The sequence below is a fragment of the Anolis sagrei genome, chromosome 6 (assembly GCF_037176765.1).
Source record: "Anolis sagrei isolate rAnoSag1 chromosome 6, rAnoSag1.mat, whole genome shotgun sequence".
In the NCBI taxonomy this organism is placed as follows: domain Eukaryota; kingdom Metazoa; phylum Chordata; class Lepidosauria; order Squamata; family Dactyloidae; genus Anolis; species Anolis sagrei.
Genome location: NC_090026.1, coordinates 77499857 through 77523798, shown reverse-complemented (window position 1 = coordinate 77523798; position 23942 = coordinate 77499857). Strand labels below are relative to the sequence as shown.

Sequence of the window (23942 nt, the reverse complement as noted above, 5' to 3'; positions counted from 1 at the left end):
GTCACGACATCATAAGAATTTTCTGTACTCTACGGCTTTCAAGTCATTTTAACTGTGGTTTTATATTGCATTCATTAAAAGGCAAGGTGTGTCTTTCAAACATAATTTCCGGACATGACGTGATAAATGAAGCAATACCCAGATCTCCCTGTGGACCTTGAATAAAAATAAAAATGACACTTGCATCTATTTCTCCAGAGTCTAACAACATTTGAAATTATCTCTTTTTCCTTATGACGATTTCTTATTCTTTAGGAAATCTTGTGTTGTTGATAGGTCTCGTGGCTGAAATGGACTAGCCAGCAAGAAGCCAATCCACATCTGTTAGGCACTAAATCTGCTCTAGGTTTTAGTCCAGACTTTTTTAAAAACTAACATTCAGATGTTCCAGATGGGTTTAAGGTTTGAATTAAAATCTGGAATGGATTCATTGCTCCATGGATATGGAAGTAACCAACTGTCCCTGACATAAAAACATTTTTGATCAGCACCCTAGATGTCAGGATGTCCATACCAGCTTGGGCCTCTGTAAGATGATATGAAGAGGGGAAGGTTGGGAAGATGGATGAGAACATACTATAGATAAGACTATTTGGTCTTGTGGAAAATTGGAACTGTAGGACGGCCACTGTGAGAATGGAATGTGCCCAGTAGAGGGGCAGGGAACGAAATACACGGGGTGTTTAATGGGAACTGTCTTTTTAAGGTTGCAGTAAGATGGAATAAACCTGTTTCCAAATATTGTTCTTTGTGAGCTTGCTTTTCATTCCAAGAACTTACCTTTGCATGGTGTCCTCGAAGAAACAATTTAATTATCTTCTCCATACTCTTGATTTGCAAAATGCAAAGGGTAATAATCCTCTGAATAATATGAATACAGAGCTCTTCTATATTTTACAATGAGAAAGAAACAATCCCCTTCTTTTATTGGTGTCCCACCAATCAGGTTATATGAGGACATAGGAGGGGGCACACCAACTGGAATACCCTCATCTTGGGAACCTGAATGGCACCACTGCTGGTTTAATTTAAGGACCAAGTACAGATGGCTCTCTACATTCTAGGTGACTAACTGATAGTATGAAGTACTGGTTAACTACCCCATATGGCTCATATGACGCTTTCCTCTCTGGCCCCCTTGTACACAATGCTTTTCCATGAGAGTAACATACTTATTCAGCAGCTATGAGTCACAGGATGACTTGACAACCCATCCAGTGATTTACACAATGAGTGATACAATGTCTTCACGTGTGATGGAGATGGACAGAAAACAGGAAGAGCAAATGGCTCTGGCTTCCGATATTGCATTGCCATGCCATGTCAGAAACAGTGCTTTTTGAAACAAAATGTGCAAGCTGTCCTTGCAACAGCCATTTGTGAATACGTGGGTTGATGAGAAGTCCCATGTCAGTGGGGCGGTAAACCCATTCTGAAAGGACAATCAACCCTCCATGTTCGCTGGAGTTAGGGGGCAGGACCTCCACAAAAGTGAAGTAATTGTTAATAAACATACACTATTTTTTTGCCCAAGAGAATCCCTCTCTAGGAATCTCTGGGTTTTCCAGGGCAAATATATGGCCAACTTCCATTGGACAGCTCCTTTAAAAATTAGATGAAACACCAAATTGGACACTCTCCCTCCCTTCTTGGAAGCCCCCTGTTTTTTCCCTTGATGGCTCATGGTTTTCCTCTCCATGTCATTTTAATCTAACAACAGACTTTTGAGGTAGGTCATGCTCTGATGGGTCAAGCTGAGAGGCAGTGGTTGCCTCTCAAGGTTCACTGCAGACTGTAAGCTCTCCCAAATGCCAAACACGTTTGCCACTACACTATTCTACCTCTCAATGCTGAAGCTTTAATTGAAATTTTAAATTAGGTCAGACTGGATAACGCCTGTAGTTTTTTCCCCCTCACCTGCTGCAGCACATATTTAAGTTGTGTCTATTATAATACTGTAGAAACTCGAGAAGGAAGTGAACTTTGGACCTTCTTGCTTGTAAAAATCCACGATCTGATCTGATTGTGAGCCTTCGTAGATAGGAAAAGTATCAGTGATCCATTGACCATGGTGGATTTGTTATTATTGGTATTTATTGTCCCCCCCCCCAAACTTTCCCCCCAAATGAATATTTAAGGTGGTTTAAAAAAATTAAAACAAATAGAGTTAAATGCACCTGCAAAAATATAATGACATATCTAAAAAATCTTATGACTATTGTTAATATGCAATGAACCGACTCAAAGAATTATACTGTGTAACATGATTTTTGTTCTTGGGTTAAAATTGTCATTTCTTAATTGGTTCTATCATTTTAAAAACGATTTTTATTAAGAGTAAAGGGGAGGGAGCCAAGGGTGGGGAGCACAAAGGGAAGAAAAGTATTTTTTTTCTTATACAAGTAAAGTGAGAGAACAATGAAATAATAGAAAAGTAGGAAAACCTATATATAGAGAGAAAAATGGAAAAGAAAAAAAATAAAGAAACCATTTCTTAATTGGTTCTATCATTAAAATGTGGAAAAAATTTATTAAACTGCAAAAATTTTGTTTTTACAGGATATTATGCAGCACATTTTGCTATAGTTTTTCAATGAATATCTCACAGAGTCTCAACCCATTCAACATAGTTTGTGGCAGCCACACAAACGAAGTTTCTGGAGTATAATAACTAATTACCGCACGATTAAACAGGAAATAACACTTTCAAACCAGGAACAGATTTTTTTTCAAATTTTGTAACACATTGTTATCAGTAAAATGGAGCCCCCAGTGGTGCAATGGGTTAAACCCTTGTGCTGGCAGGACTGCCGACCAAAAGGTCGGCAGTTCGAATCCAGGGAGCGGGATGAGCTCCTGTCTGTCAGCTCCATCTTTTCATGTGGGGACACGAGAGAAGCCTCCAGGATGGTAAAAAAATGGGCATCCCTCAGGCAACGTCTTTGCAGACGGCCAATTCCACAGGAAGGTAAAACATCCAGGCATCCCCCGGGCAATGTCCTTGCAGAAGGCCAATTCTCTCACACCAGAAGCGACTTGCAGTTTCTCAAGTTGCTTCTGACACGGAAAGAAAATCAGCAAAACAATAAATTGGTTTTTAAAAAAACAGTCCTTGCAGCTACTTCCTCAAAACTTGTTGGAACAGAAAAGTTTTCACTAGGGAGGGAGTTTGAAAATCTAAAAGAAACCACTGAAAAGTTCCTACCAAATGTGCTCTGAAAGGTGGCGAGACAGAGAGAAGGGTCTTTCCAGGAGATCTTTGAATTCCGGTCGTCTCATAGTGGAAGACAGTCTGTTTCAGATTCCGCCCCTGAAAGAGCTTATTTTTAAACTAGATGACCACTGATATCCTTTCCCAGCCCCAAAATCCCCCAATTGCTACATGTCGATTAATCATGAACTCACTGACCTGTTCAAGTAACAGATGACTAGTTAACAGTTACATCATGACTTTGAAGTGTCAAAATAAACTTAGGCTGATTAGCTGCAATGCAATGTTTACATTTATATCCTCTGTATAGTTTAAGGAAGCATCCTGGGCTCTTTTTCTCCCCCTTATCTAAGCTGAGTAGGGCCGCTGGGACTTGTAGTCTAAGGTTGGATCTACACTGCCATATAATCCAGTTTCTGGATCCAGACTATCGACTTTGAATTGGATTATGAGTTTACACTGCTATATAATATAGTTCAGGACCTCTCTGGATGGGCAGCTTAACGTTTCCTCCCTAAACTACAAACCTCAGAATTCTGCAGGAGGCAGCAAGTGGATTTAAAGTGGATAGTGTGATTTATTTATTTATCGTGTCAGAAGCAAAACAAGGTTACAGTTGTGATGTATTTAAAAACACAAAGTTTTAAAAATCTTGGTATTATACTAAATGTCCTTTGGTCAGTAGCTGGCCACTTGGAGTGCCTCTGATGTTACTATAAGAAGGTCCTCCATTGTGCATGTGGCAGGGCTCAGGTTGCATTGTAATAGGTGGGCTATGGTTTGCTCTTCTCCACACTTGTATATGCAGTGAGTTCCCTAGATAAAAACTCATTTTAAAAAAGAAAAGAAAAGCAAGGAGTTGCCAATGGCTTTCATGGCCAGAATCACTGGGTTGCTGTGAGTTTTCCAGGCTGTATGGTCATTCTCTCCTGACGTTTCACCCACATCTATGGCAGGCATCCTCAGAGGTTGTGTGGTCTGTTGGAAACTAGGCAAGCAAGGTTTATATATCTGTGGAATGTCCAGGGTGGGAGAATAAACTCTTGTCTGTTGGAGGCAAGTGTGAATGTAGCAACTGGCCACCTTGATTGTTTATTTATTTATTTATAACTTTAAATCCTGTTCTTCTTGACCTCCGTGGAGGGACTCAGAATGTCTAACAACAGCAAAAATTCAATACTACACAATAAATAACATTTTAAAACAACATGTATAATAAATAAGTTATAAAATACATATAAAAGACAGTTTGCCGAGTTAAAAACATCATCCAACTCCATCCAAACATTGTGGTCCAATAATTCTTAGTCTTTACTGGTTCAATCCATCAATTTACGAATGCCTAATTCCAAAGCCAGGATTTCAGATTAGCACTGAATAGTCTTACATCTTCAAAGCCATGCTGATTGCTGCCTGGGGGTTCTTTGTTGAGAAGTGTTAGCTGGTCCTGATTATTTCCTGTCTGGAATTCCCCTGTTTTTTTTAGTGTTGTTCTTTATTTACTGTCCTGATTTTAGATTTTTTATAATACCGGTAACCAGATTTTGTTCATTTTCATGGTCTCCTCCTTTCTGTTGAAATTGTCCACATACTTGTGGATTTCAGTGGCTTCTCTGTGTAATCTGACATGGTGGCTGTGAGAGTCGTCCAGCATTTCTGTGTTCTCAAATAATATGCTGTTTCCACCATGTTCAACAACAAAGCAGGAGACAAGGGGATCCCAGCTGAGCTGTTTAAAATTTTGAAAGATGATGCTGTCAAGGTGATGCATGCCATATGCCAGCAAATATGGAAAATACAAGAATGGCCATCAGACTGGAAAAAATCAACTTATATCCCCGTACCGAAAAAGGGAAATGCTAAAGACTGCTCCAACTTTCATACAGTGGCCCTTATTTCTCATGCCAGCAAGGTAATGCAATGAGTTCCAGAGTCGGGGGGCCACAGAGGAGAAGGCTTTCTCCCTTGTACCCACAAGACAAGCTTGAGAAACTGGCAAGGGCGAAAGGAGGGCCTCCCCCGAAGATCGAAGAGTTCGGGCTTGTTCATGGAGAGAGATACAATCACGAAGGTAGGCAGGTCCCAAACCATTTAGGGCGGATGTCAGGTGGTGCAAGACAGTGTAATTTCTCCAGTGGTGTTGGGAGCAGACACCCCGTGATAATGCAACATGTCTCATTAAGAGCCATATCTACTGTTTTAGCGTGGTGAGATGTGTTCCACACCAGGCATGTATACTCAGCTGCAGAGTAGCATAGTGAAAGGGCAGATGTCTTCACTGTGTCTGGTTGTGATCCCCAGGTTGTGCCAGTCAGCTTTCCTATGATATTGTTTCTAGCGCCCACTTTTTGCTTGATGTTCATCAGGTGCTCTGCTATGGCTGACTCCTCAGGTTGAGTTAGTTTCCAGTGCCTTTCATGTTCCTTGATTTGTGTTTGGAGGGCTGTCCAAAAGCAACGAGGTTTGTCATTCAGTTTTTCCAAGAGATTTGAGAGAATCACGTGACTTTTGGGAAATTCCGCGCGGGACGCCTCTCTCCAGAGCCCCTCCCCCCTCCAGTCTCGCGCTCACCTGGGCGCTGGGTAGAGAAAGAAGCCCCGCCCATATTCCGGAGGATCTATTAAGGGGCCAGGAGGGGGCGTGGCCTTCCCCTCCTCGGCCAATAGGATCCAACTCAGTCTTCCCCCTCCCTGTAGCGTTAAGGAAGAGGCGGGGTCTTACCTGGAGCTGGGTTGGGCGCGAGAGGGGCGGGGTCTCTCTCTTTCTCTCGTCCCAGAGAGAAAGAGAGAGAGAGGCACACACAACAGGAAGAGTTTGGAAGGGGAGCAGCCATGGCTCCGGAGCGGAGGATGAGCTTCCTCTTCTTCCTCGTTGCAGCCGGGTTGAGCCTCGTCCAAGGCGCAGGTAAACGGGGTTTTTCAATACCTTCTCCACTGTGGAATGACTCCACTTCGACCCTCCTTGAGTTGCCCTGGCTCAGTGCAATGGGATCCTGGGATTTGGGGAGGCCCCCGCCCTTTGAAACTCCAGACTTTCTCAAACTACAGCTCCCACGATGTTGTAGCCTTGAGCCCATGCAGTTCAAGGGGTGTCAAACTGCGTTAGAGTCGATCTGTGCAGACAGGCGGTCGGGAAACGCCTTGGTTTTGATTCGGAGCCAAGCGGTGCGCTCTCTTAACCTCAAGGGCTCACGGTACTGACTTTCTTTCTCTTCTTCCTTCGGGGAAAAGCGAGTTCATCAAGTTCCAAAACGACGTGAAGATGGAGACAGGCATGACCATGATCCAAGCTTAACTATTGAAATGAATGGGACAAGCCAAGCCTGCCTTTCAGTTTGGGATCATTGATCTCAGATCAAAAGGTTGGCTGTTTGATGAATGAGACATTTTGTGGAATCTAACTGCAACTAAGAGCCGTTCCAGATAGCCTTATAATCCAGAATATCAAGGCAGAAAATCCACCATATCCGCTTTAAACTGGGTTAAACTGGGTAATGGCTTCAAACTACAAGAGAGGAGATTCCATCTGAACATGAGGAAGATCTTCCTGACTGTGAGAGCCGTTCAGCAGTGGAACTCTCTGCCCCGGAGTGTGGTGGAGGCTCCTTCTTTGGAAGCTTTTAAACAGAGGCTGGATGGCCATCTGTCAAGGGTGATTTGAATGCAATATTCCTGCTTCTTGGCAGGGGGTTGGACTGGATGGCCCATGAGGTCTCTTCCAATTCTTTGATTCTATGATTCTATCTGAGTCCGCACTGCCATATAATCCAGTTCAAAGCAGATAATGTGGGATTTTATACAGCTGTGTGGCTTGTACTAATTTGTACTAATTTTTTTCTTCCACTGAATGGCTTTTGATCACCTCTGTCGCTTTTGATTGTTTTAGTTCTAATTTATTTATTATTTATTTATATTGACACTATTTCTATCCCGCCCATATCAGCCCGAAGGCGACTCAGGGTGGCATACAAAGTCAGCACAATTCAATGCCATATATAAAACACATACATTGATAAAAAGCAAAAAAGAAACATTACAGTACATTTAGAAAAATAAAAACAATGAATAATATTTTTTAAAAAAAACTATGCCCTCTCGTTCAAATCCTCATCCGTTCCATCGTCTTGCCTTACTTACGTAGGCGATTCCTTGCTGTTCAAGTAGGATTGCTTTCCAAGATCGGTGTATTGGTGGTGGGTCCGTAGGCGACTGTGGAGCCCTATTCTTGACCTGCATGTTCTCCGCAGTGAGGGCATTGGTTTCCAGGTGGAAGGCGATCCCAGTCGGGATTGGCTTGATACGCCTTACTCTTGGCACATTTATCTCTTTCGCCCTCCATTTGTGCCTCTTCAAATTCTACAGCACTGCTGGTCACAGCTGACCTCCAGCTGGAGTGCTCAAGGGCCAGGGCTTCCCAGTTCTCAGTGTCCATGCAGGAGTTTTTAAGGTTGGCTTTGAGCCCGTGTTTAAATCCCTTTTCCTGCCCACCAACATTCCGTTTTCCGTTCTTGAGTTTGGAGCAGAGCAACTGCTTTGAGAGACAGTGGTCGGGCATCCGGACAACGTGGCCGGTCCAGCGGAGTTGATGGTGGAGGACCATTGCTTCAATGCTGGTGGTCTTTGCTTCTTTCAGCACACTGACATTTGTCCGTCTGTCTTCCCAAGAGATTTGCAGGATTTTTCGGAGGCAACGCTGATGGAATCGTTCTAGGACAGTGGTTCTCAACCTGGGGTCCCCAGATATTTTTGGCCTACAACTCCCAGAAACCTCAGCCAATTTATCGGCTGTTAGGATTTCTGGGAGTTGTAGGCCAAAAATATCTGGGGACCCCAGGTTGAGAACCACTGTTCTAGGATTTGTATGTGGTATCTGTGGATAGTCCACATCTCGCAGGAATATAGCAGAGTAGGGAGGACAATAGCTTTATAAACAGACACCTTTGTATCCCTATGGATGTCCCGGTCCTCAAACACTCTGCTTCATTCGGAAAAATGCTGCACTTGCAGAGCTCAGTTCTAATGAATGTGGTTATGTTTTTTTTCTCATATCTTTGTACTGGGAAATTTGTGTCATTCAGATGTTTAGTTCTGGGCCTAAATAACCTCAAGGCAGCAGATCCTGTCTGATCTTGGAAGTTAAACAGGTCAGACCTGGTTAGTTCTTGGATGAGGAACTGACAATGAATTATAGGGACTGTCAACTATAGTTCAGAGGAAGGGAGAGTAAAACACCCAAGTTTCCCTTTCCTAAGAAAAGGAATTCCTGAAAGGAATGATGGGAGTAGAATCTGTCAGTATCAGTAGAGTCGAAGGTTCCCTGCACGTTTTGTTATTACTTATAGATCACTATGAAACAAAATTTGATATTTTTTTCTGTTCATGGTTTGAAAGTATTATTTCCTGTTTAATTGTGTTGTCCTTACTTTGAAAGTAGTTGTTATATTCCAGAAACTTCCTTTTTGGAGCTGCCACAAACTATGTCTATCCGGGATGTAACCACGCTCTGATTACATCCCAAAGAGACTACTGCAACACACTCTACTGTTCAGAAGCTTCAGATGGTTCAACAGGCAGCAGCCAAGTTGTTCACCAGAGCGGTGTACAAACCCCCTGTTGTGTCAGTTCCACTGGCTGCCAGTTTGCTACCGATCACAATTCAAAGTGCTGGCTTTAGCCTATAAAACCCTAAATGGTTCCAGCCCAGTTTACCTGTCCGAATGTATTTCCCCTTATGAGCCACCTTGGAGATTGAGACCATCTCGGAAGGCCCTGCCTTCTTCACAAGTGTATCAAATCAAATCATTTATTTCGGTCATTGACCAGCACAGGAATCTTCACAAGTGTAACTGGTGGGGACGAGAGACAGGGCCTTCTCAGTGGTGGCCCCTCAACTGTGGAACTCCCTCCCCAGTGCCTTTAGATCAGCTCCCTCCCTTCTGGCCTTCATAAGAGAAGTGAAAATGTAGCTTTGGGATCAAGCCTTTGGAGAATAATTGTATTGCAACAATAGATAAGAAATATGTGCAATGACTACCGGAATGGCCCCGGATTACAATTGTGGATGCGGTAATTTTAATAGTGAATGTAATGTTTTTAAATGTTTTAATGTGCATTAATTCTAATTTTAATTTAAATGTTTATTTTAATTGTATGTTATTTTAAGGCATTGAATAGTTGCCTATATATTAAACCGCCTTGAGTCCCCTTCGGGGTCGAGAAAGGCAGGGTATGAATAGAGTAAATAAATAAATGTTGAATTGGTTGAGGCTGGATGAGATATTCATTGAAAAACTCTAGCAAAAGATGCTGCAGGATGTCCTACAAAAAACAAAGTTTTTGCAGTTTAATAAACTTTTCCATTTTTTTAAATATCAGAACCAATTAGGAACTGACATTTATAATGCAGGGGCAAAAGTTGTGTTGCTTATTGTTATTATCCCATCTAATTTCTCAGTGGTACAAATCCTGAATGACAATATCTGGGTGGATTTCTTTCACACATTGGTGAAGGCATGCATGCAGAAAGTCCACTCTTGGGCATTTTTGCAGTCAGAGGAAGGCCATATCATCAACAACAGCAACACTTTATTATAGTCCATGACCAGCACAAATGCCCTGGGAAGGAGAAACACAGTTCCTAGAGAGGCAGTCATAAAAAAAAGATTAGAAAATAGTTTTAAAAACACTGTTTAAAGACACAGTTAACATAGCAGGTGTGGGACTGAGTGGGAGGGAGAGTCTGTTAGGAGGGGTCAAAACACTAGGAGAGCACTAAAGGGAGAGGGAGAGGCACATTACAAGTCCAGGAGCACCTTAGCTTCAACAGGTTGCTCCAGTCTGGGTTCTTCCCTGTGGAGTCAATCACCACCCGTCAAATTTTGAGTGCTGCAGGGCACAACCTAGCAACACTGTAAGTTATTGTAGTGCTAGAGTCCGAGAGCATCAGGGTGGTATAAAATTTTCCGGTGTACCCTGGGTATGTAAGAAGCCATGGTGTATTGCGATTGGTTCTGATATCTCTGTAGAACATGCATGGAAGGGGCACATGCTCTGTTGTTTTGATGTGTTTGGACTCACAGGGGCCTAATCTCTCCTTGAAGGGGGTCTTCCAATACCTCCCCTCCAATACAGCTGATGGGAGGGCATGGCATTTCATCAGGGTAAAAGCCCTTCAGTGTTTGGGAGGGAAGGCCACCAAAATGAGCAAAGGTCTGGAAACCATGCCTTATGAGGAACGTCTTAAAGAGCTGGTTATGGTTAGCCAACAGAAGAAAAAGTTGAGAGGAAACATGATCGCCATTTTTAAATATGTGACTAGAAGAGGGAGCAGGCTTGTTTTCTCCTGCCCTAGAGACTAGGATTTGGGTCAGTGGGTTCAAATTACAGGAAAGGAAGAATCCACCTGAATATCAGGAAGAATGTCCTGACTGTAAGAGCTGTTCAACCAAGTGTGGTGGAAGCTCCTTCCTTGGAGAGTTTTAAATCAAGGCTGGGTGGCCATCTGTTGGGCATGCTTTGATTGTGTGTTTCCTGCATGGCAGGGAATTGGACTGAATGGTTCTTGTTGTCTCTTCCAACTCTATGATTCCAGAACAAAGATATAGACCAGGGGTCCACAAACTTTTTAAACAGAGGGCCAGGTCACAGTCCCTCAAACTGTTGGAGGGCCGTATTATAATTTGAAAAAAACACGAATGAATTCCTATGCACACTGCACATATCTTATTTGAAGTGCAAAAACACTAAAACAATACAATAATTAAAACGTGGAACAATATTAAGAAATATAATCGTATTAGTATTTCAATGGGAAATGTGGGCCGGCTTTTGGCTGATGAGATAAGATTGTTGCTATGTGCTATCAAGTCATTTCAGACTTAGGTTGATCCTGAGCGAGGGCCGGGTAAATGACCTTGGAGGGCCGCATCCGCCCCCGGACCTTAGTTTGAGGACCCTTGATATAGACTATGGAGAACTGCTAATAGTCAAAGCAAGGGAATTCCCCCAGAGTAATGAAGGTCAGCTGTGGTACTACAGAAATCTTGGTGTTATGGTTTTTATCAGCCCTAGTCAACAGAAATTGTGGAAGTTGCAGCACCTGGTTGGCCACAGTTGCCTAGATAGGTAAACTAGACTAAAGATGCTTCATGTATTCACAGAAAATATTTATTGTTGAGACAATAATGGGTTTTTTTGTTCTTCTTTCTATATGAAACAACCTTTAGCTTCTCATTTGATTGAAATACCTTCCTACCATTGCCTGTAGATGTTTGATTGCTCAAGTTGTTGCTTCACCATCACCATCATCGGTCCATGATGCATAGGAAACAGAAGAATAGTGTCTTCTGCTTTTTCCCTAAATCAGTGGTGGGAATTATATGGTTATCTGGATGTTGTTGAACAGCAACTCTCAACCTGCCTCACATTTGCAGAGCCATCTTGCAGCTGGAGAAAGATAGACGGTGACTGTTCTGTTCAGTGCTTAACTGATATTTAAATTTAAATCAGTCCTTATGTTGTTGTTTTTTAGTTGGACAAGATGGGTTGAGCAGTCTGTAAATCTACAGGCTCGGAGACGTTAGAGTGTATGAGGTGGTTGAAAATCCACATGGTTGCTAGCTCTATTTGTTCACTCAAGTCATTATAGGAAGTTGTCTTCTTTGCTCTGAGCCATGTGCTAGTGTCTTAGGTTTTGCCATTAAGAGAAGCTGTGAAACTGATTTTATTTGTGACTAGCCATCCCCTGCCATACGTTGCTGTGGCCTAGTCTGTGTATATGTGTTTTATTTGTGCATATATGTGTATTTGCAAATATATATGTGGTTTTGCACATGAGGTGTAATGCGTTTTTTATTTTTTTTTGGCTTTTTAAGTCTCTTCTGCTGTTTTTTCACTGTTTATATGAGTGATGGCCACTCGTTGGCCTGATAGGTGTATTGTGTCCAAATTTGATGTCAATTCGTCCAGTGGTTTTTGAGTTATGTTAATCCCACAAACGAACATTGCATTTTTATTTATATAGATGAGTGAACTCCAGTTGTGTGTGGAATTGCAGGCAGGTTTAAAGAAGCCACATTTTTAGAGTAAGAGATGTGTGTTGTCCAAATTTGGTGATGTTCTTCATAGACTTCTTAATTCACCTAGGATGATTCCATGCTGTTGAACTAGTCTCTTGAGGATCTGATGTCAACATACAAGTGGGGCTTCATGGGTTCAGTGGCCACTGGCCATATCCTCTTTATTAGAGAGAAGCGTTTATTGAGAGACCAGCAAGATGTAGGGTTTTTAGTGCTGGACTAGGGCTCTTGGAGGCCATGGTTCAAGCATTTGCTCACCCATGGAAATCTAATGCGTAACCTTGGGATAATCATACTCCCTCAGCCTCAGAGGGTAATGGAAAATCTCCATTGTATAACTTCTGTGAAGAAAACCCAATGACAGTGAAGTCAGAAAAAACATGAAGGAAATACAGTAACAAACTGCCGTGTTAGGAGGAAAATTTCTAGATGAGGCAGGACCCCAGCATCCATCAGCTTCAGCCATCAGGCCAATGATTAAGGATGATGAGGTTGTCATCCTGAAATATATGGAAGACTGTAGCCTCTTTGCTATTGCCCTTAAAATCCTTGACAAAATGTTTTTATACATGCAGTGGCTTGGATGGATGCACATACATGCTATGTTTGTTGGAGTTGCCATGAACTATCAATTAAAGAAAATATGTAGAAATGAACAGGTAGTCCCCGAGTTTCAAATGAGCTTACAAACAAATCATTAAGAAACAACAAGAAGTGAGAGAAATATACCTCTGGGAAAGGAAACTCACTCTTGAAAGAATTATCATAGGGGGAAAGGTGTCAACTAAAACTTTCTCACCAATCCTTGTTTCCACAATAAGCCAAATTTTACAAAATCCAATTATCACAAGGACAGAAAGTGAGTTGAAATCTTCTGAACAGGGACACAGACAGCAAAACAAGCTATTTATTTATTTATTTATTTCCTATATTTATACCCCTCCCTTCTCACCCCCGAGGGGGGACTCAGGGCAGCCTCACAAACACCATATGGTGTCATCAGAATAAAACAATCAACAATACATTAAAAATTAAAAATATTAAAACAATAATTAAAACAATTGATTAACATTTGCCTATTAAAATCAGAGTCTAAAATCCCGTCCGGGTCAAATCATCTCCATAAGTGTTAAAATCATCTTTTACATGCTGCTCAGTAATCGAACGCTTGGTCCCAAAGCCAGGTCTTGATTTTGCTTCTAAAAGTCAGGAGGGAGGTGGCCATTCTGATGTCTCTGGGGAGAGTGTTCCACAGGCGGGGTGCCACTGATGAGAAGGCCCTGTCCCTCGTCCCCACCAATTGCGTTTGTGATGTCGGTAGGGTCGAGAGCAGGGCCTCTCCAGATGATCTTAAGTTTCATGATGGTTCATAACAGGAGATATGTTCAGACAGGTAGTCTGGGCCAGAACCATTTAGGGCTTTAAAGGTTAAGACCAGCACTTTGAATTGTGCTGTGAATTGGATAACTATGCTATCTAAAGTGTGTGTGTGTGTGTGTATAGATAGATAGAGATATGGCTCAATTTACACTTAAAATGCACGTTTTCCGACTTGCAAACAAATTCAATTTGAGAACAAACCTACAGAACCTATGTTGTTCACAACTCGGGAACTGTCTATATAATTGTTTTATTTGAACTCATTAACAATTTGTGATGTTATCTCCAAGCAAAAATAGTTCACCCACATTTATGTACTGAAGAATCTAGATATTTTCTCCCAGAATATTTAGACTCAATGCCACCTACTGAACTTTTTTCATTTTTCTTTAATCCTGTTCCAAAAAGCGAGACAAGAGTCTTCTTGCAACATGCAACCCATGTTACTAAGCAAGTTGCACAGTCAGAAAAGGGCAGGAAATGGCCATCGCTGTGCTCTGATGTTACAAATATTCATCATGCTGGGAACACTGCTGTAATAGTAGTTAAGCCTATTATGGACATCTGCGAAAGGGTCTTTCATCAAAACCCAAAGCCTTTTCACTGATAAGAGTGGTTCAGCAAAGCCTGATATTTCTGTATGTCCACAAAGCTAAACAAAGCAACTCAGCCAAACTTTAATCATCTTTGATAAGGCTATTTTTGAAGTTATGGAGCACTTTGTTCCTGTTAGTAAAAATATTGTAGAGTTGAAAATGGGAAAAAATGGAATGTGCACTGTTCTAAAAAAATGTAAAGGTGTGAGTGATTATGAGGATTTTAAGCTTGATAAGGGATAGGCTCCATTGTTTAGAATGTGGTTTTGTGTTCCAGGAGCAGCATAGCTAAACGTTGACTAAATAACCCAGACGGCATTGTGATTAAACCTTGAACTGTTCTTCCTAAAAATTCCCAAAGGATGTGACTTATCTTGCCCAAAGCTTCTGGATCTTGTCCGCAGAGAGTCTCCTAAGCCTTGCTGGTTCAGACCAGAATCTGACATCTCGTTTCCCACACTGATGTGCCAGATATTCTTAGAAGCCCACAAACAGGACATAAGAGTTGTAGCCCTCCTCTGTGTTGATCTTCACAATTATTTAGTGGGATCTTGCTCATGATCCTGAAAGTTGAATGTAAATGGCTTAGACTGGGTTATTTGAAGGACGACCTGCATCTTTCCAATTATCACCAAACTTGCCCTGCTTGTAAGATCAGCTGTAGACCTGTGGTTTATGTAAGACCTGATAGGAAGGTGAGCATAAAAATAATGTCCTGTTTGTTGTGAACCCAGCTTTCAGATATTCCTTAATACTTATATACACAACTGTCTTCCAGTTTGCAAATAGACTTTAAATCTCACTGCTAGAGGCTGCTTTTAGCTGAATGTAGGTCCAACCTCATGCTGTAATATCATAACTAGTTTACACTGTGGCTATTTTACATTGTTTTAATTGGCTGCATTTTGTGTTTTATAGCTTTAACTTCTCACTCTTTCAAAAGGCATTAAAGAGACTTTGGCTCCAGAGGCAACATAGGAATTCTTAAAATAAACCATGGCTAATAGCCTTCTCAGATTAATTTGCTCTGTTGCTGAGAGTTTTCCGGGCTGTATGGCCATCTTCCAGAAGCATTCTCGCCTGATGTTTCACTCGCATCTGTGACAGGCAATTGGCCACCTTGATTAGCATTGAATGGCCTTGCAGCTTCAAAGCCTGTCTGCTTCCTGCCTGGGGGGAATTCTTTGTTGAGAGGTATTAGCTGGTCCAGATTGTTCCCTGTCTGGAATTCCCCTGTTTTTGAGTTTTGTTCTTTATTTACTGTCCTGATTTTACAGGTTGTTTTTTAAATACTGAGAACCAGATTTTGTTCATTTTCATGGTTTCATCCTTTCTGTTGAAACTGTCCACATGCTTGTGGATTTCAATAGGCTGGAAATCTCAAAGCAACCCAGTGATTCCAGCCATGAAAGCCTTCAACAACACAATCTGCTGTGTATTACGTAATTCCCCTTCATAGACATTTTAAGCCTAGTGGCCACCACTTTTATTTTTTGCAGTGATTTCTATAAATTATGTATTGTATTAAGTACTACATTTTTTTTGTTTGCTTTCCTGTGATGTTTACTTGAAATTAAGTAGTACTTGGTTCACTGGGCCTCATTCCCAGGTGTGTGTTTGTAGGATTACCACTTCAAGGTATTACTATACAATTCCAGGGGACGTGCTCGAGTGTTGATTTTCCATGAAGAGGAGAAAAGCTTCACTGTTCATTTTCTTTTCAGTGCAACATGATAGCAATTTATAAAAGCATACCCTCCAAATGTCCTGTTTTGGCTAAGATATTCCCTATCAATCCTGTGTTGTTCCCCCTTTTCAGCTACTTTAAAATATTCCAGTTTCTCTCCATCTTCTACTTTCTTCCTTTCTCCTCTGCTTGCTTCAATTGTTGCAAATTGGGTTCAAAGTGCAATAGCAGTTTCCACCCAATGAAAGCTGCTGGGAGAGAATGGGCATAATATTGCCATCTCCAGTAAGTTCAGTCAAAAGCAAACTGTTGCACTCTTACCTGGCTTGTGTGTCTTTCTCTTTATTGACATTTGTGGGATTAACATAACCCAAAAACCACTGGATGAATTGACACCAAATTTGGACACAATACATCTATCAGGCTAACAAGTGACCATCACTCATAAAAACACTGAAAAACACAGCAGAAAGAACTTAAAAAGCCAAAAAACAAAAAATACATTACAGTGCATGTGCAAAACCATGTATATACACAAACACACACATATATACACATATACACAAATATATACACTCACATATATGCATACACACACACAGACTGGGCCACAGCAACGCCTGGCAAGGAACGGCTAGTAAATAAAAAATTGCCATGGCTCAATGCCATGGAATTATAGGAACTGTAGTTTTACTAGGTCTTTAGCTTTCTCTGCCAGAGTGTGCTAGTACCTCACCAATCTACAACTCTAAGAATTCCATAGCATTTAGCTACAACAGTTCAAGTAGAGACAAAGTGCATTAATTCTATAGTGCAGATGCACCCATAGATATCAAGTGTTCCCTGAAGGTTCTAGTGCTAAATTAGGCATTGGATAGCAGCCTTGGATGCACTCAGGATGGACCTGAGAATTGGCAATATTCTTGAGATTAATGTGACCAATTCTGTTCATCACACCAAGAAGGATATTGACATGCTGGAATGTGTCCAGAGAAGAGTGACCAAGATGATCAAAGAACTGGAAATAAAGCCTTATGGGGATTGACTTGGAGAGCTGGGTGTGTTTAGCTTGGAGGTTCAAATCTGGGGAGAATGTGGATGAGCTCCCTCTGTCAGCTCTAGCTCCCCATGCGGGGACATAAGAGAAGCCTCCCACAAGGATGGTAAAACATCAAAAACATCCAGGTGTCCCCTGGGCAACGTCCTTGCAGACGGCCAATTCTCTCACATGAGAAGCGACTTGCAGTTTCTCAAGTCGTTCCTGACGAAGAAAAAAAAAACAAGGATCCAAAAGAAATATCAGTAGAATATCTATCCTTAGTTTTAGCTAATGTTTCAAGCAAAGCTGGAAAGGAGAATATAGTACTTCGGGCCACATTCACATATAAAAGAGTTTAATCCCCATCTACGACTGAAAATATGAAACCCCGTGGAACTGGTTTAGTAGGCTAAGTTGGTCTGGATTTTGCACGGAGTTGACAAAGAACAGCTGCTCAAAAGGCAGCAAAATAACAATATTACAAAGGTTTGGGAAACGTATTCATTTACATTCCCACTCACCTCAATTTAGGTTTGCAATGGATTAGAAGCGAACAAATTAGCTAGTAAAAATTAAACAAACTTAATAGTACCACTCTATAACTCACAAGAGTTTACATTCGCCAAAATTCAAATGTCAGATTAAATTACTCAACTCCAGAAAGAGACACACATTGAGGGCTACAAAATATTATGCAACTGAGGAACTCTTACTGTACTAAGAATGTCACTCTATGCATCTCTTGAATTCCGTTCAGTTGCTAATCCCAAGCACAATAGATCCAATTAACTGAATTTAAATAAGAAAATAACCATGTTTCCAAAGATTCAACAGATCTACTAAGGGCGGAATTAACAACTGGGCTTCTTAGGCTTTATATTCCTGTCCTAGTACACTTAATAATAATAGTAATCATCATCATCATGTTCAAGAGATAATAATATCAGTCTTGTTGCAATGTAAGGCAGTCCCCAAGACTATGTTGGATTAGACCGAAGATAATTTTTCAGTACATTGGGTCCAAGAGGATTAGTCTGATGATCACCCATTAATTTAGAATGCAATGGGAATTGAAGCGTCTCACACTATGGGGGTTATCCGGAAAATAAGGTGACAAGATTTTTAAAAATTCAAAGAATTAATATATTTTAATAAAACTTACATGGATTGTAGCCAGGCATGTAGCCATTGGGGGGGGGGGGGGGCTTGGGGGTTTCAGCCCCCCCCCCCCCCGAAATTCTGATGGTGGTCCGTGAGAAGGCCTTACTGGTGCATTATTTAAACTGTTATGTTTATTCATATCATGATCTGATCACCATGCTCAATATATCCCATATGCATGGGGGTATTGGGGTAACGATACAAAAGGTTTGCTAGGGTAGACCCTCTTTCACTCAGACTCAGCCCCCCCCCCCCCGAACCAAACTCAGCCCCCCCGAAACAAAATCCTGGCTACGGACCTGATTGTAGCATAGGTATTACATTATTTTTTCACATAGTCACCATTCAGTTCAATACATTTTGTCATCCATGGGACGAGTTTTGATGCCTATGTCATAGAAGTTTCCCTCAGCCTTTTTCAGTCGGGTTGTCACTTCGATTTGCACCTTGTTGTTGTTTGAAAAGTGTTTTCTATCCAGGTGTTCCTTCAATTTAGTAAACAGATTATAGTCACTGGGTGTGATATCAGGGTTGTGAGAGGGGTGGCTTAAAACATCCCAACCAAATGAAGTCAAGAACTCCAGGTGTTGAATTAGCAGTGTGCGGATACTCATTGTCATGAAGGAGACAGACTCCTGCCATCAGCATCCCACAACATTTGTTTTGGATGGCTCTGTGAAGTTTCTTCATGGCCTCACAATATATTCTGTACCCATTTTGTCACTTGCTTGACATTATGTCTTCTCCATAAACTGAAATGATTTTGCGATGAATCACAGCTCTGTTCATGCTCTTAGCATTTAGGTAGCAGATTACAGTGTTAACTTCACACTTGGAGGGAAACAGAATGAAGACGCTAATCTCTAACCTTCCCCACAACATCAGTCGATGAGCTACTGACGACTGGCACTGCTCGTTCGCATTGCTGGCTTCCCACTACACAACGGTGATACCAACTTCCTCCGAGAAAATACCCCTCAAGAGCTATGTGACTTGTAACCTTATTTTCTGGATAACCCTTGTACATTAATTCTACAGTGTAGCTGCATTCTTAGTGACTTTCACTGGGTTTGATGGGTTCACTTCCATTTGAACATGTATGGAATTGCAAAAATGGTGACATTCTTTTCAATGGCATATTCTCATGATAGATAAAGCTGTCATTTGGTTGTATTTTGAGTAGTGGTGATATGGGATGAAAAGATCTCGGTGACTGAAAAGATCTCTGTGGAAGATTTTTCCATTTTAGGAAATGCAGTGATTCATTAACATGATTGCCAGCATAATGAATATGGATATAAAACCAGTCAAATTGAAATTACCCAGAGGTATAATTAACTTTTCAGTGCTGTCCCTTGGAAGTGCACATGTGCATACGTAATGCAGAACTCTCTGGGCATGCAGGAATTAATATGCTAGTGACTTTCAGTACTTTATTTCTCCACATTTAGAGAATTAGTAAGACAATATATGCTGCTAAGCTATCTTCTGTTTGCTATTCCATTATAAACATTTCCAAGATATTTATTTGAATAAAGTATTTCAATAGTATTTTACATATGCTTTATTTGTCCTACTGCCATCCAGTAATCAAATATTGTTTTGCTTCAGTTTTTGCCTGTTGGAAATATTTGTAAGATTTTTTTTTTTAAAAAATGTTAACCACAAGAGGAGAAATAGAGGAGCTAAAGTAAACAGCAAATAAAAATTTATATCTTTTTCAAAATCATCTTTTCAAAATTCTTGTAAATAGATTTTCATGCATCTAAATTCCACATTCGTATATTTCACATTAGTTTAATTAGTTTCTAGGTTAAGCACTACAGCTATATATTCAAGTTTTTGGTGAATCAACCTAAAAGATGGAGTCTCTTTCCTTTTCCCCAATACATAGCTATTGACATTTTAGCTGTCGTTAATACACTTTGAATCACTTCAACATCAATTGTACCAGTGCATCCTTCCAAATAACCCAGTTATCTTATTAAGGATGCCTTCCAACACTTTACAGTTACAAATTGGATCACATGGGATTAAGTGTCACATCACTTCTAGTTTTGTTTTTTGGTTGAATGATGACTGTTTTCCTATCAGTGTATTTCATAGGTTTTTTTGGAGTGTAATTGAACCAACGTATTGTCTTTTTGTAGTGGTTTGGATAATTCTTTCAGCCATTCAGGGGGAAATTAGGAAGTAATTTTTTTAAAAAAAAATTGTATTTGAGCTTTGGGATGTTATTTGGTCTTTGGGAGGTATAAAAAAAGATTTGGGCTACAAATGGTCCCAGATTTAGAGAGAAAGAGTAGTAATTGCTAGGTTAGTTTAGTAGAGTGCATGTGGATTCTGATCATTCTGACCAGTCAGTGGGACTTTCCACACTGCACAATTATAACACTATGATTCCACATTAACTGATGTCATAATTTTATCCTGTGGAAATCAGATTTACAGCTTTCCAAACATTTCATGTTGGTGGCACATTTTTGAGACATGCATCATTTCCCAACACAGTAATTCAGTTTTACTAGTAAACCGGAGGTTAAACTAATAATAATAATAATAATAATAATTTGTATTCCACCCTATCTTCATGAGGGGACTCAGGGCCGATTCCAGAATATACAGACACAAAGATAAACATTAAATGCCTAGAACAACGACATACAGATAAAGGTAAAGGCTTCCCCTTTCATCTCCTGCTCTGGGGGTGATGCTCATTTCCATTTCTAAGCCAAAGAGCCTGCGTTGTCCGTAGACACCTCCTAGGTCATGTGGCTGGCATAACTGCATGGATCGCCATTTACCTTCCCGCCAAGGTGTTACCTATTGATCTACTCACATTTGCATGTTTTTGAACTGCTAGGTTGGAAGAAGCTGGGGCTAACAGTGGGAACTTACTCCATCCCACAGATTCGAACCACCAACCTTCCAGTCAGCAAGTTCAGTAGCTCAGAGGCTTAGCCTGTAGCGCCACTGCAGTCCCCATATCCCTCCTAAGAGATATGGACACAGACACATTGTGATAACAAAATGTATGGGGGCACAACATATCTTATGACAACCTTTCATTTATATTTTTAAAATATATGATTTTAAAAATCCAAGATTTTTGTGATTTCTCATTATGTTTGCGTGACACACCTACACACTGCATCTGGCACATGGTTTGGAAAACTGCACTAGAGCTCTTCACCTGGAAATTCCCTGATTTGCAAATTCGAGGATTCCATAGAATTGAACTATACACTATAATTTTATAATATAATTTTGCAATCTAAAAAATAGGATGTTTCTCCTGCTTCTCCCTGTCATTTCCCTTCAAGAACTATTTTAGGGGCACCCATTGGCTGCATGCTTATCAAGCATCTTTACAAAGTTAGCAGCGCAAACAACTTTGGTCTGACTTGTTCAGGTGCAAAGCTCTAAATCAGGGGTCCTCAAACTTTTAAAACAGAGGGACAGGTCACAGTCCCTCAAACTGTTGGAGGGCCAGATTATAAATTGAAAAAAAAAATGAATGAATTCCTATGCACACTGCACATATCTTATTTGTAGTGCAAAAAACACTTAAAAAACAATACAATAATTAAAATGAAGCACAATTTTAACAAATATAAACTTATTAGTATTTCAATGGGAAGTGTGAGCCTGCTTTTGGCTGATGAGATAGGATTGTTGTTGTTGTTGTTGTTGTTGTGTGCTTTCAAGTCGTTTCAGACTTAGGTTGACCCTGATTGAGGGCCAGGTAAATGACCTTGGAGGGCCGTATCTGGCCCCCGGGCCTTAGTTTGAGGACCCCTGCTCTAAATATATAGCATACCCACCGGGGATTATGTGAGTTATAAGTAAACACATCTGGAAAGGCTTAGGCTGAAAGAAGAAACCATTGAAACATGCCACCCACAGCATTCCTCATGCATAAAAGCATCTAATCAATCTGATAGAGAATTCATAAGATGTGGGAACTCTGTGCTTCCTTTCGGCTGATGAGTTTCTTTGAAGGCTCAGTTCTGTTTTGTAGCCTGACTGCAAATGTTTTATTTACCAGAGCAAACAGAAACCCTTTGGCCTGGCTCATTTGTTTAGGTTGGGCCAATCACTTCCTTGTTCTTGGCTGTGCCTTTCTGTTTTGTGTGTATTAAGTGTTGCTGCACAGAGAAGATTTTTTCTATCATGTAGGAAAGATTGCATGTCCATGGTTGGAAGTTTGTAGTTAATTTGATCTTTTTTCATTCTTCGAATGCAGTAAACAAGCCTACTCTTGTAAGACTTTTCATTTTAGTTGGTGTATGACTTTGATACCAACATAATTTGCATCTTACCTGTTGAATTTTTAATAATGCAAATGAAAGCACCTGGATAAATAAGAATAAGAATAAGAATAAAACCTTATTTATATTCCACTCTGTCTCCCCAAAGGGTCTCAGGGCGGATTCCAAACATAAAAGGCAAACATTAAATGCCCGAATACAACAACAATACATCCATACTAACCAAATTTATGCAATCCAACATATAAATACGAATTATAACTTAACAAACTAAAATTAAATTAAAAGCACAGCATGTTATAACAGACATAAGGCAAAACATCAAATGGAAACAATTTCCCATTTCCTTGGGGCAAATCGATTAATCATTGCTCATATCTATTGAGCTGGTGGGGTGAGCAGGGGATGGATACGGATGGCAACTATTAATCAGAGGTAGAATGATAATATTACCAACTACTATTCCTCCTCCTTGTAAGCCAGTGAGCAAAGGTATGTGGAAAGCGGGTAGGGAGGGGGCCATCTTTACCTTTACCTCCTTAGGAAGGGAGTTCCAGAGGTGGGGGGCAGCCACGGAGAAGGCCCTTTCTCTCGTTCCCACCAACTGTGCTTGGGACGGGGGTGGGATTGAGAGGGGAACATCCTCTGATGACTGCAGTGTCTGAGTTGGTCTATAGAGGGAGATGCGGTTTGTCATAGAGTCTTGACCTAAGCCGTTTAGGGCTTTAAAGGTAAGAACCAGCACTTTGTATTTAGCTCGGAAGAGGTTCTCTCCCTGAATGGTGCTCCAGTTAGTAACCTGGCTGCTAATCTCTGGACCATTTGAAGCTTCCGAACTATCTTTAAAGGCAGCCCCATGTAGAGAGCGTTGCAGTAGTCCAAACTGGATGTGACTAAGGTGTGGACTATCATGGCCAAGCCAGGCATCTCAAGGTATGGGTGCAACTGGTGCACATGTTTTAACTGTCGAAGGCGCTCCTGGCCATTGCTAACACCTGGGGTTCCAGGGTCAGTGATGAGTCCTGGATCACCGCCAGGCTGCGGACCTGTGTCTTCAGGGGGAGTGTGACCCCATCCAACACAGGCTGTAATCCCACATCCTGATCTGCCTTATGACTGACCAGGAGTACGTCTGTCTTGTCTGGATTTAGTTTCAGCTTGTTGGCCCTCATCCAGTCCATTACTGATGACAGGCACCAGTTCAGGATCAGAACAGCATCCTTGGCATTAGCTGGAAAGGAGTAATAGAGTTCAGTGTCATCTACATAAATTTGACACCGAACTCCAAAACTCCGGATGATCTCTTGCAGCGGTTTCATGTAAATGTTAAACAGCATGGGAGACAGAATTGAACCCTGAGAGAGCCCACAGGCCACCGGCCAGGGAGTCGAACAGGAGTCCCCCCAGCTTCACCATCTGGGTCCACCCTTCCAGGAAGGACCGGAGCCACTGCAGAACAGTGCCAAGCCCCATCCCAGAAAGAGAGCCCAGAAGGATACCATGGTTGATGGTATCAAAAGT

General features: G+C 41.1%; 1 protein-coding gene across 1 annotated transcript in view; it reads left to right on the top strand.

The window, feature by feature from the left end:
- Positions 1-5937: 5937 nt before the first annotated feature.
- The window catches only part of CDCP1 (CUB domain containing protein 1), a 53902-nt gene continuing 35897 nt past the window's right edge, over positions 5938-23942 (top strand). The window contains exon 1 of the mRNA XM_060781781.2: positions 5938-6115. Coding sequence (XP_060637764.2) covers positions 6043-6115 — 73 coding nt within the window. The 5' untranslated portion in view covers positions 5938-6042. The remainder of the gene's footprint in view (positions 6116-23942) is intronic.